The sequence below is a fragment of the Syngnathus leptorhynchus genome, chromosome 11 (genome assembly GCF_054491065.1).
Source record: "Syngnathus leptorhynchus isolate UIUO chromosome 11, UIUO_Slep, whole genome shotgun sequence".
NCBI classification, from domain to species: domain Eukaryota; kingdom Metazoa; phylum Chordata; class Actinopteri; order Syngnathiformes; family Syngnathidae; genus Syngnathus; species Syngnathus leptorhynchus.
This window is the reverse complement of record NC_141205.1, coordinates 7,792,552-7,804,563: the sequence shown is the minus strand read 5'-3', so window position 1 is coordinate 7,804,563 and position 12,012 is coordinate 7,792,552. Positions and strand designations below refer to the sequence as shown.

The 12,012-nt window shown below is 40.4% G+C and overlaps 2 protein-coding genes across 5 annotated transcripts; both read right to left on the bottom strand.

The window, feature by feature from the left end:
- Positions 1–108: 108 nt before the first annotated feature.
- LOC147049247 (prostacyclin synthase-like) lies at positions 109–6,027 on the bottom strand. The gene is made up of 10 exons (XM_085924332.1): positions 5,887–6,027; positions 5,689–5,812; positions 5,142–5,317; positions 4,482–4,625; positions 3,916–4,043; positions 2,972–3,153; positions 1,447–1,600; positions 1,039–1,220; positions 513–664; positions 109–419 (listed from the first exon to the last, which is right to left on the bottom strand). Exons 1-10 carry the CDS (start codon positions 5,952–5,954, stop codon positions 272–274), a joined length of 1,458 nt encoding a protein of 485 aa, XP_085780458.1. The 5' UTR covers positions 5,955–6,027; the 3' UTR covers positions 109–271.
- Positions 6,028–6,766: 739 nt separating this feature from the next.
- Positions 6,767–11,466, bottom strand: thumpd3 (THUMP domain containing 3). Of its 4 annotated transcripts, none has more exons than XM_085924334.1 (10): positions 11,337–11,466; positions 10,611–10,812; positions 10,449–10,526; positions 9,574–10,002; positions 9,080–9,210; positions 8,489–8,558; positions 8,287–8,402; positions 7,687–7,791; positions 7,467–7,590; positions 6,767–7,264 (listed from the first exon to the last, which is right to left on the bottom strand). In XM_085924334.1, exons 2-10 carry the CDS (start codon positions 10,797–10,799, stop codon positions 7,076–7,078), a joined length of 1,431 nt encoding a protein of 476 aa, XP_085780460.1. In that variant the 5' UTR covers positions 10,800–10,812; positions 11,337–11,466; the 3' UTR covers positions 6,767–7,075. The 4 variants fall into 4 exon arrangements, with proteins under 4 accessions (XP_085780460.1, XP_085780462.1, XP_085780461.1 ...); XM_085924336.1 differs by having other exon boundaries at positions 11,308–11,439; XM_085924335.1 differs by lacking the exon at positions 11,337–11,466 and adding an exon at positions 11,092–11,273.
- Positions 11,467–12,012: the final 546 nt, after the last annotated feature.

Sequence of the window (12,012 nt, the reverse complement as noted above, 5' to 3'; positions counted from 1 at the left end):
ATCTTCCACTTAATAAGAAAATATTTATCCATTGAAAAAAAAATGTAGAAATATGTAAATCAAATTAAAAGGTGAATCAAAAAGCACTGTCTTCAGTAAAACACAAAAGACTGATACTTCACATTTATTTCTTCTTAAATATTTAAAAAATACAAAAAATATAATTATAAAAATAATTATAAAATTTTAATTTTAAATAGAAAATACAAAAGTATAAAAGGCATTTTGACACATAACTATGCTAACATGTACATACAAGTATTACAAAGACCTAGTTCGCCTTCCTGGCTTTCATGCGCACCAACAAGTCTCCCTTTGGTTGGAGCATACCGAATCCATAACGGCTGGTGTTTATTTCTGGCATCTGAGCGTTGATGTCACACAATTCCAAATCCATATCCAACACCAAGTACGCAAACCTGAATAAAGGATACGGAAAAGACACAAAATGGGTTTCAGAGTCAGATCATGGGAGGTCTTGAGACTATCTGTGCTAATTCCAGCATACTCACTGTCTGATGGTATTGGTGGCAAACTGCTTTCCCACACAGCCATTGGCACCTGCGCCCCACGGCATGGTGTAATATTTCAACTTTTTGCCTCCTTTGTAAAAATCCCTCTTAGCCGATCCATCCTTCTTCAAGAAGCGGTCAAACTGGAACTTCTGCAAACACATTTTCACAGCAATGACGCGTCGGATTTGTTGACAAATCCCCTTCAACGTGTGCGTCACTACAAGTTTCAAAGTGACCTTGCTATGTCCTTCCCACGCTAATTAGAGGTGATTTTGTTTCACTGCCATACTAATCCCTCAGAGGCGCACGGCTGACCTCTTATTGGGGGAAAAAGAACGTCAGATATGTGTGGGAGTTCACCCCCCCCCCCCTCTCATGCGAATGCTAACCGGAAGATTAGAAACACTTTGAGGAGGCGTAAATTACCCCCCGTTTCCACTGTAGGACTCCGTCTCTATTTATTCAGTGTCAACAAATGTTTAGATGAAGCGGGGACAATTACACAAGTAATAAGAGTACCGACCTGCGGCTCTGGGTGAATCTCAGGGTCCATTTGAGGGCTGGTGAACGGGAACAAGCACACCCGGTCTCCTTTTCGCAGATGGTACTCTTGACCATTAGCCATTTGGATGGTTTTCTCCTGCACTACCTCTCTGGTGATGAAGGGGGCAGCAGTGAGTCGAAGAGTTTCCTCCAAGGCACTGTCTATAGAGGGCAGAAAGAAGAATTACAACAAAATACAAAGCAGAGGTTCCTTGTGTGGTCATACATCACAATTGTATCTTTTAATTAGCCCAAAGCTAAGTAGGAGTCATTTGTTTGGTGTGTTTGTTTTATTGGTGCACTGTTTCCAATACCGTACACGATGCAAATTATTTTTGCTGACCTCATGGGTCTTGGAAATGAAACGTTTCGGTCGTCTTTCACCCACCGAAAACTGGAGTGTTTCCACGGGAGTGGAGAAGAGATGTTCCTGATGTTTCCATCTGGGCAATTTGCTTGAACTCACTCCTCACAGCACTCAGCGCTTCAGGATTTGTCAACAAGAATCCTAAAAGCCAAAAGGCGGCGGGGCCGACGTTACCCTGTAAGCAAACATAAAGAGGGCAGTGACCACAATGTCCTTTTTGTCTCACTCAGTTGTTGCATAGCGACAGCACAGGTGCTTGTTTGGCAAAGGCAAACAGAAGCACAATGTGACATGCGACAATCGAGGGAGAAGAAAAAAAAAAGGGGGAAAAAAATCTTCAATCAAAACACATCACTAGAGACAGATTGTTCTTCTATGACAAGAATCTCCTCTTTTGTTTGCATCCATCTGGACAGAAGCATGAAATAAACATTACATCATTTCTAAAAGTCAATTATGATTATATTATTGAACTAAGTTTCATAATAAAAATGAGTTTTACTGTAATATTAGTATTTGTTTTTTTCCCAGGGTGACTTGTAACAAAAAAGTCATTTTGTGAATATGCTCAAACGCAATCAAACAAGAAAATTCAACATAAATGCTGCAATCAATTCTTCCCTTAAGGCAAAAACAACATAAGAAATGCAATTTAGATTTATTACAAATTCATCAACACCATTTCTGGTGTGAAAATAGTCTTTATGATTCAAATAGCATGTCTGTAATGAATGCCTGATTCGTACAAGTGTGACTCAGCGTCACTTCACAGTTATGATTCAAAAGTTGGAAATAAAACGAAGGCGACAAGTGCAGAACAAAATGATGAGTAAGCTGCCTGTGGGGCCAAGTTGACTTCTGATCAAACCAACACGTTGAATACAAAGAGGGCCTCCAGCAGGGCTGGAGGCAAGATGGAATGAGTCAGAATTGAGAGTTTAGGTGAATGCGAGCGGAACTTGCCTCCAAAGTGGCACTCGCTCAAGCTCAATTATTGCTGAGTGAAAAGTTGGAATTGATCTTTTATTCATTGATAATTTGTTTGCCTCTCGGGCGAGGAGTGACAATTCTATCTGGACATAAAATTACTTACCTAACTAATTTTTGAGCTACTTTATTGAGAAAGTTTCTAATGACTTTTTACATTTGCAAACGGATAGCTGTACTTTCTACTCCGTCCCAAAAAATTGTTTAAGTTAGCAAAACGACTAATGCATACAAAATGTTATAGATTTAGCACATTTTTACTTGAGGAAATTTTAGCATCTGTAGTTTGTTACTTTGCCTTAAGTACAGGAGTGAAAGTCTTCTACCAGAGCCTTTTTTTTTTTTTTTTTACACAAGTAGATGGACTACATTACGAACGCAAAATTATGACCTCCCCCCCATAAAAGCAGAAAGTGAACAGTACCCTCATGTGGAGAGAAGCCGAGTACTGCAATTCAAGTTCAAGCAAGTTCATTCGATAAAGCAGATAACTCCGGCTAATCTCCATCAGCCTTCCAATGTTCCCTAGACACAACACACATCCAAATCTCACGCTCACTTGAGTGGCCCAAAGTTGCAGCAGTACAGCCCGCTTCTGCATCTCCTCATCCACTCCTTCGTGCTGCAGATGTCGCCTATAGGCGTAAATCCACGCGTGTGACCCCGAGTCCTCCGTCTGACCCGCTGGGGTCAAAAGTTCCCACAACCTGTGACGAGCAGTCTGAGCTGTCCTTCTTTCATCTGTTAACAAAAAACAAAAAACTAGACTTTCAATGATATTCTAATATATTGGCTGCATCTGTGAAAGAATTACATTTCTCTTTTGAAAGTCATAAGGGCTTCTTCACTGATAGAAAATCAACACTTCAGATAGCTGTGTGAGCTCAGTAAACAAGATGACATCAAAGTAGCAAGACAGCTGGCAAAGACTTGTCAGTGGGTACAACAAAAGAGCAAAACAAGAAATATATTGAACTGGCTTTTTTCCATCCTTTTGTTTTCCCTCACATTCTGTTGTGTTTTTGAAGAAACAAGCCGCTGTTGGATGATTTTTTTTTTTCTTCTTTGTGTTGAGAGAGCAAATCTTTTTGATACAAGCGCTGAATGAAGCATAAATTGTTGCCAAAACGGTTTAATTCTTTACATTTGATTTCATTTCAATCTGAAAATATGATTTGAATCAGGAATTTAAATTTATTGTATAATGTATGTAATAAATGGAAAAATATTGTGGAAATTAAAATCTAAAATTCGAAATGCTGCTTGCTTTAATTGCCTCCTTGAGTTATTACTGGAAGTTATTATAATTCGGTGTAGATCAACAACCACTGCACAGTATTTCCAATCTGAAACTTCGCTATGGAAACCAGAAAACAAGTACAGCGATAATGTCAAGGCAGCAGACTGCAGGTAAGAGGTGAGTCAAGCGCACCCAATGAGTCAGCAATCAATAAATGGAGGCGGCACCTCCCATTGACTACTTCATTATTAATGGGCGGTTACCTCGCTTTGAGGTTCTTCTCGCAAGCTTGGTTAGGAGGTTGTCAAACTTGCGGTACTCGTCATAGACACTCGTAGGATCGGCACCATTATTATTCTGTTCTCCTCCGAAGAGCGTCAGGTAACCCGCCCTGGAAATAAAAAAAAAAAAAGAAGACATTCAGGAATCTTTTTAAACTTCAGGTATTTTTCCACTCATTTGCCCATACAATGGGGTGTCTCGGCGCTTGCGCATCTGGACACGTCTCGGATGCCTCATGGCCCGACGTCACACGTTTGCTTACTTTTACCACGCAAGCCGCATTTCGATGCGGGCGAACGGAAAGGAGTCATCAAACAAGTCATCTTAAAAGTGGAGTCATCCTAAGTTTATCTTGGGATGTTTACAAACAAAGCAATGCAGGCTGGTATGTATGCAGCAGTGGCTAAAGTGAAGTCCGAGATTTGTTTATACAGCGCATGTTGGAACACAACTGCAAAAAACATGCAATCACTGAAGTAGTAAGAAGAAAAAAAAAAAAAAAGACAACAAGCTAGTATACCAGGAAAAATTCAGGTAAATACGTTACTTGAAGAGAAGGCCGTATGAGAAATCAAAGAGTTCCTTCTGTTTCCAGTATTTCTGGTTCGGAGGAATCTCGGCTTTCAGCAAGGCCTCCAGGTGTCTGCGCATGGTTTCGTTTAAGGTGGCCAAATTCATTCCTCGGAAATGCCTGCGGTGGAACAAAGGCGGGTTAGCGACATTGAGAACCTCCTGATTGATGGCGTTGTGATAATGTGGAAATTACTCACTCTCACAATCATGTAGCTCGACCTATTGACTTTGCCCTACCTATATTTTCCCTCAGTTATTATAACACTGAGATTTAATTTCTACATTTCTACTCGAGTATAGAATGAAAGAAAACCGGCGCTCGTTATAAAATCACTGTACAATGTTTTTGGAGCAAGTGCTCTTTTTTTTTCCCTTTTTCTTTTTTTTTTAAACATAGTAATACTTTTTAAAATATATTTTATATTTCCCCTATTACAAGGCGGGGCTAAATGGGTGTTCACTTTTATTCAGATGAACTCAAAGTGAGCAAACGTGAAACCACAAGTTCTAAAAATAGAGAAAGGTTAAGACACAACGGGAGTGTTTATAAGAAACAAACCCATCAGAAATGGAAATGTACATGAAAAGGCTACATGACCTCAGGCAGAGGAGGAGCAAGGAAATGAAAACGTACTGTTTCATCAGCGCTTTTGTGCGCGAGGGTTGGCGATGCGGCAGGCGTAATTTGAAAATCCTCTCCATGAGCACATCGGCATAGCGCTCAAAGTCCAGCGAGTCGCTGTCGTTGATCACGCAGTCGTATGAATGAGGATCCAGCAGCACGGTCACGTAGCGCCCTACGACACGTACCTGGACGCAACACGTTTTTCTTAGTGAGTACTTCTACAATTATGTATTAAATGTGGAGAGAACTGTGAAGCACAAACACTGTGAGAGCACATGCACAGAAGCTGCTGTGGGCCACAGCTCACGTGTAGAATCTCACACACAGATGTCAAAGCCACAAAAAGACATGAAAGTATTTTCTATTCATGTGAAGCAAACAGTTCTTTCACAAAAGTATTTTTTTTTCTTGTAGGAGTATTGTCAATAAAGAAATCCCAGTCCCATGTATAATCTTATTTAAGATTTTATTTTGACCTGAAAGTAATATCCATTTGTATTTAATGCTATTTTGGAATACTGTTACAGATATCTATTTGAAAGTGGAGTGTACTCACTGTAAAGATGTCGCCATGCTTCTGTTTCATTCGATTCAAGAACTTGGCGGCGTCTTTTCCAAATTCAATCGCATGACCCAGCCACGGGATCGCACCTTTGTCAAGAGGTGGATCACTCTCGGACCTGAAAGCATAAAGTCAAATCAGAGCGCTGCAACAGCGTGTCAAAGTTCGGATGGAAAAAACAACAACTCCAACCTGGATCTGTGTGTGACGAGGAGGTAGAGGAGCACTGCTTGAACCAGTAGGAAGACAGTCCAGATCATCTCGTGTGGAAGTTGCCCTTGACGTTGTCGAGCGTGTGTGCTCGTGCCGCGGGCTGTCACTTGTTTTAAAGGCGCTTCCGCTATAGTAAAGTACCGCCTGCCCACATCTAACGCTAAAACACACATTTTCCCTCCCGCTTTAAATTTCCAATACTTTGATTTTGCCTAAATGAAATAGTCACTAATAGTCTTTATTAGACACTGCAACTTTCAAAAAACGATTCATATGGTACGAATTTTATTTTTCCTGTCTTGGTTCAAGGAATTTGCCAACTCCCCCCTACAATTTTGTTTCTGCCAGATGATTTTGCCTTAAATTTGCTTTTTTTTTTCTCTTCTTACTATTGCTTGTGTTTTTAAAGCCAGATCTTGTAGAACCTTTGGAGTGATTCTGGAGTGTCAGTTTTGGTTTTTGTTTTGCAGGTTTTTTTTGTGTGTGGGGATTTTCTCCAGGTACGTCAGCTTCGTCCAACATTCCATTAACATTGAGGACTCTAAATTGTCCTTGTGTGAATAATGGATTTTTTTTTTTTTAAATCTCGTTCACAGTGTAAGGTGTTTTAACACAATGTAGTTTTGCTTCTTTGAGAGGGTTGTACAAAGTGAGACCGACGTGCCCTAACATGCAAATCTTCATTTACTCCATTGCGGTGAATTTTTCTTTCCTGCCTCAAAAGTTAATTATTTACTAAGCAATATGTCTCACACACTGGTCAGTCAAGATTATCGACACAATGACTTGTGCAATTTCAAGAGAAACTGAGACCAAGCCTTTGAAGATATGTCCAAATTGGGACTTTTCCGACAGTGGCTATTTTTTGTCTATTCTTTTATTGATGCAACAAAAACATCTGCGATAACCTTTGTTTCAGTGTGATGAAATCAACTTAAGGCGGTAACAGTAAATGTGGCAGCGCAGACTCATGAGAACCAATTTGTTACTGTTTGCTCTTGAATTTGAAGAAAGTGAAGTCAAAAAAGCCTTTTTTTTTGGTTTGGCTGTACAGAAAAATGAGACTTGGCCACTTGACATGAAAACTAAAAAAAATAAACAGTTGATGAAATCAGCTAAGACAACCAATATTATGTTGATCCAACATATATATGATGGGAACTGCAATCTAAGAACGATGACTGTCTTCCTGGTCTCCTTGCGTTCGTGTCATCCCTTGTGATTCATACACATCTTCGGGAGTTTGGCCAAACACGGCGCCGGTCCGCCTGAGCAGGAACACTCCAGCGTGTAAACCGCCAACATTGACCCAAACAGTGTGCTGCTTCCTCCACAATCCCCCCATTCTGGACACGGCCTGCAGAGCACATAAAAAAAAAAAAAAAAAAATTGTGATCAACCATCCGACATATACGGCAGGCTAAAACCGAGAAAGACTATTGCAAAACATTGGCTTCTGATTCACAGATTGATTATTTTGTAGGAGGTCATGCAGACGGGAATGAAGCCATGTCGACAAAATAAGTGACGCAACTTTCCATAATCAGGAAGGATGATACCTTTGAAAAGCATTTTTTGTCCTGCGTCAACAGCACAGCCTTCCCAGAGGTTGGTTTGCATACGCGGGCCATTTCTCTCAGGCAGGATGGGTAAAGGTCCCAGTTCTTCTTCCTGGAGCCCATCCTTTAAAAGTAAACATCTCATTGAAGCAAGATGACTTATTTCCCCCAATTAGGATGACTTTCAACACAGCATTTTGTGTGTGCTTTGATTCCATACCTCTTCCCAAAGGGCATGTCAGTGATGATGATGTCAATTGAGCTGGACCTCACGGGTAAACTGCACAAATCCCAGCGGACAGTGTCAATGGGCAGCCCAGGGGCACTGTAAACACAGACACTTCATTACAATATTGTCAAAACAATTGTCAAGTCCTCCCCAAATTGAGTTTCAAACTAGCTAATACCTTATTTAGTCAATAATTTAAAAAAAAGAATGCTTCCTCCCCAAATTGAGTTTCAAACTAGCTAATACCTTATTTAGTCAATAATTTAAAAAAAAGAATGCTATGTTAAGGCTATAAATAAGCAATTTGCAACACCTAAATGTGAGTACTTCTTTAACCTTGAAAATGGAGCCTCAAGAATTTAGTGGCATTTCACACGCCCAGTCATTAGCGGGATCATTAACTACAGAGCCCGCCATGTTTACAAGCTGCCTTTTCCACCAGTTTGTGACTTGCTCATTTTGAAACAGTAAATAAACTAAAGGTACTTTGTAGCATGTCTCGCCTAAGGTCAGCTGCGATAGTTGACTGCAGTGATGGAAAATGTCCGTCCATCCATCCATCGGATTTAAATAAATGCAAATGATGCTCACCTGCCCTTTTCCGCCTTCCTTTTTTGAATGTGACACACATTGTTGACGGTGCGGTTTACGGCCATATCATTGTTGTCTCCAGAAATGTAAAACGACGCCGGAAACTCTATTGCCCCCTGGAGACGCACACATGCACAAACACACCAGACGGCAAGTTAAACCATTGTCTAAATGAATTATTTTCTCCAAACTGTGTTGTTACCTCCAAAGGGATTGCTCCAGTCCCACACATTGGATCGAGGATAATATCGGATGGTTGAGGTTTACACAACCTGTCAGCACATAATCAGATGAGTACAAACAAAAAAGGAGATGACCTGAGGGAATTTACAAGATAAGTCAAGCACCATGCTATCTTCACTGCCATGTATCTACCTGTTTGAGATCTTATAAACTCTAATCAGCCTAAATACTTGCATGTACATAAGGTTTATAAATTATGTCATGGTATACACATTTTATAGTTATATATAATAATCCCTTTGTAAAGTACAACGTAAACAGCAGAATGTGGTTTATTCAATTGCTTGGCAGTGAGTACAAAGCTCACTTCCGCCATCTTGTGGCACAAAAACGAACTGCTTGGATTAAAACTCATTCTATTCCACTCATTCGTCACTGTTTTATATTCTTCGTTTACACAACATACACAAAGCCAACTAGATTTTGATTGAAATATTACACAGTTTAGGTTAAAATGAAGACAGGAAAACATTTCCTTTGGACTCTTGAATAAATATAGAACAAGTTCATCTAATTAAATAATGTTAGTAGTTAAGATGGCAGACTGTACCTGAGCATGCCATAGCACAAGGTAGACCGGAGTGTGGTGGGTCCAAAGTGGCTGATGTTTCTCCTGTGAAGACTCTCCTCAGTGAGTGCGATGCCAATCACCACTTCGGTATTGTGTATATTTAATAAGACCTAAAAAGGAGGCATTGGCTCAGTGGTCAATCAAATACACTCATCAGCCACTTCAACATCTATCTATTCATATTCAAAATAGAAATAGTGCTCAGTTTTGATTGACATACGATTATTAGTGTGGTAGCAGTTTGCAGCGAGGGGAAATTACTTTGCACCACACGGAGAGCGTTTTGCACGCCTCGTGTGACTTAACCAAAATATTATCAACAACTCGCCGAATGACACGGTGCAATTCAATTTGACAGCCCAGAAATCAAATTAGTTCCGCTCTACTTTAAGTCGCTTCATAGGGGGGGAAAAAAGCTATTTGATAAACTGCAGCGAGTGGCAGACTACTTCCTATTTTAGTTCTTCGCTTACCTCAATGTCAAACCTGGTCATGTCGGCTTTCCACTGGAAGAACTCTTGCACCGCCCCACCAAAATCTCTAGCTGCTTCATTGGAGGAAAAGCTATGCTTGTCACCGGCCCGGTTACAAGTCACACGGAACTTCATGACTTTAGCGTCAGGTGTTGCTTCCTCAGAGTCCTGAGTGCTGGTCTCGGCGTGAGGTGCCTCTTCTGTTGTGTTTGGGTCATCAGCTGGAGGCGCTCCCTCTGTTTGCTCCTGCGACTCGCCCTCAACCACGGTTGTGTCTCCGACATCGTCGCCGGGTTTGACTTTGGTGCCATTGGCTCCTTTACGTTGGTTTTTTCTTTTTTTCAAAGTGCGGTTTAATTTCCACACCTCCAAGGCGTTGGTCCATGGGAGCTTGGAAGCAAGCTGCTGCAGCTCTGCCAGTGTCTCGTCCTGGATAAAAAAAAAAAAAAAAAACATTTTGTTTTTGTTAACAGCAACCCTGAATAAATATGATGAATCCAACATTTTGGATCCAAAAGAATATTATTTGACAGAGGTCAAACATCTGAACATGGAATCAGCTACAAAATTATCAATTCCTTTTTTGTTTCAAATTTTTCCTGCTTTAGTTGCCATTTCTCTAATACAATGTCTTAGCACTAAAAGGCCATCAATGCAATATTTTTTTTTAAATAAAATGGAACTTTGGCACCACCTTATGGCACCATAGGGTATTACAGAAAGAGAATCAAAACAGTGACTGTCCAAAAGTTGACATGGGGTCTGTTAAATGACTCTTCAAGACTTTACCCCTAAATACAGTTCTGCCATATCAAAGATAACTGAAACAACGACACTGTACCAGTACCGCATCAGTTTTTGAACGTGACTGTTACCTTCGATTCTTTAAACTGGTACTGATCATATTCTTCTACAACCACAAACAGGTTGTCCACGGACCTCAGCTGATGAACCTAAGGGGACATTCAATTCACATTTAGCTGTCAGAGGCGTGTCGCAAACAACAGCATTTCCCCCCCCTCCATCATCCATCTCACCTGGAAGAGCTTGTCAGTAGTAACGGTGAAGTAAATACGACCACGGTCTTTGCTTATGCGCGCTTCAACGCCAATCTTCTCTTGAACCTCCTCTGCAGCGGTGTGTTCGAACCCAGTGGGTACCGTCGCCCCAATGGTGGCGCTGATGATGGACTCGACTTCAACGGGACCATCTTCAGAGGAGAACATGGCCGTGGGTATCCTGTCACGAGACATGAAGGGAATGTCTGTTAGACAAAATATTAATTACTACTTTCCTAATAACCGAGTTTTTGACTCAGTGATACATAGATCCAGCATTTCCCCACTCTAGCTTGATATTTATCTGATAATCCATGGCGTTTTCACAATGCACTTTTAGGCCCTTTTTGTAAGAGTAATCACGAACACAAAGACAATCACTATGTCTTTGAAACGTGTGGGAAGTGTAAAACTATTTGTTCTCAATATAGGTGGAACACATTCCTATTTTAATCCATACTTCCTTATAGAGAAGAGTCAGTTTATATTTCCAGTGCGGATAAAAAAAATATTTGCAGTTGACAAGATTAAAATGCTACTGTACTGTAGAGCTTTTTTTTTTTTTTTTTTTTTTTACAAGTTACACTATCTGGCTAATGCTAGCTTTGAAATGCTAGGAGGAAGTTGTCACGGCAAAATCAAGACGCCGACTCATGTAATAAAGGGCTAGCTTCACCAATAATCGTGTCAGTGCAATGAATTCACCGTCGAGAATCGTCGATGCTGAAAACAATCTTTGAAGCGTGTTGCTGGTAAATTTGCCAAATCGACGTAGTCACACACGAGCAGGCGTGTCTGCACGTTGATGCTGTTGTTGACGGAAATAAGGCACATTTTTCCGGTTTTACACTTACACAATACAACAGATTTTATTACGAAAATAAATAACCTTTTATGATCGGCTTTACTGTAGGTATTAATATGTATATGATATAGAAACTCGTTATCACCACGCAAAATGTGCTTGAAATGTTTTTTTATAATTATTAAAATATATTTCATTTTATTATTAATTTTATCTCCACTAGAGAGAGGCATCGTACCAACAGTGTTACGCCTATCGCGCTAACATTAACTACCTTAGGTTCTGCTTGATTAAAAAAAAAAAAAAGTCCTTCCATCCTTGTACAACACCGCTTCTCCTGCAGAGTCGCGGGGGGTGCTGCAGCCTATCCCATCTGACATTGGGCGAAAGGCGGACTACACCCTAAATTGGTCGCCAGCCAGTTGCAGGGCACTTGATGGTGCATATTCAAATTTTATTTCTGTTTATTGGGCATTCACTGAAAATCAGAGTTTCAGTTTATTTTTGACTATCCTGCACACTTCAATAAATACCACCAAACGTACATTATGATTACATTAAATTATATTTCAAATG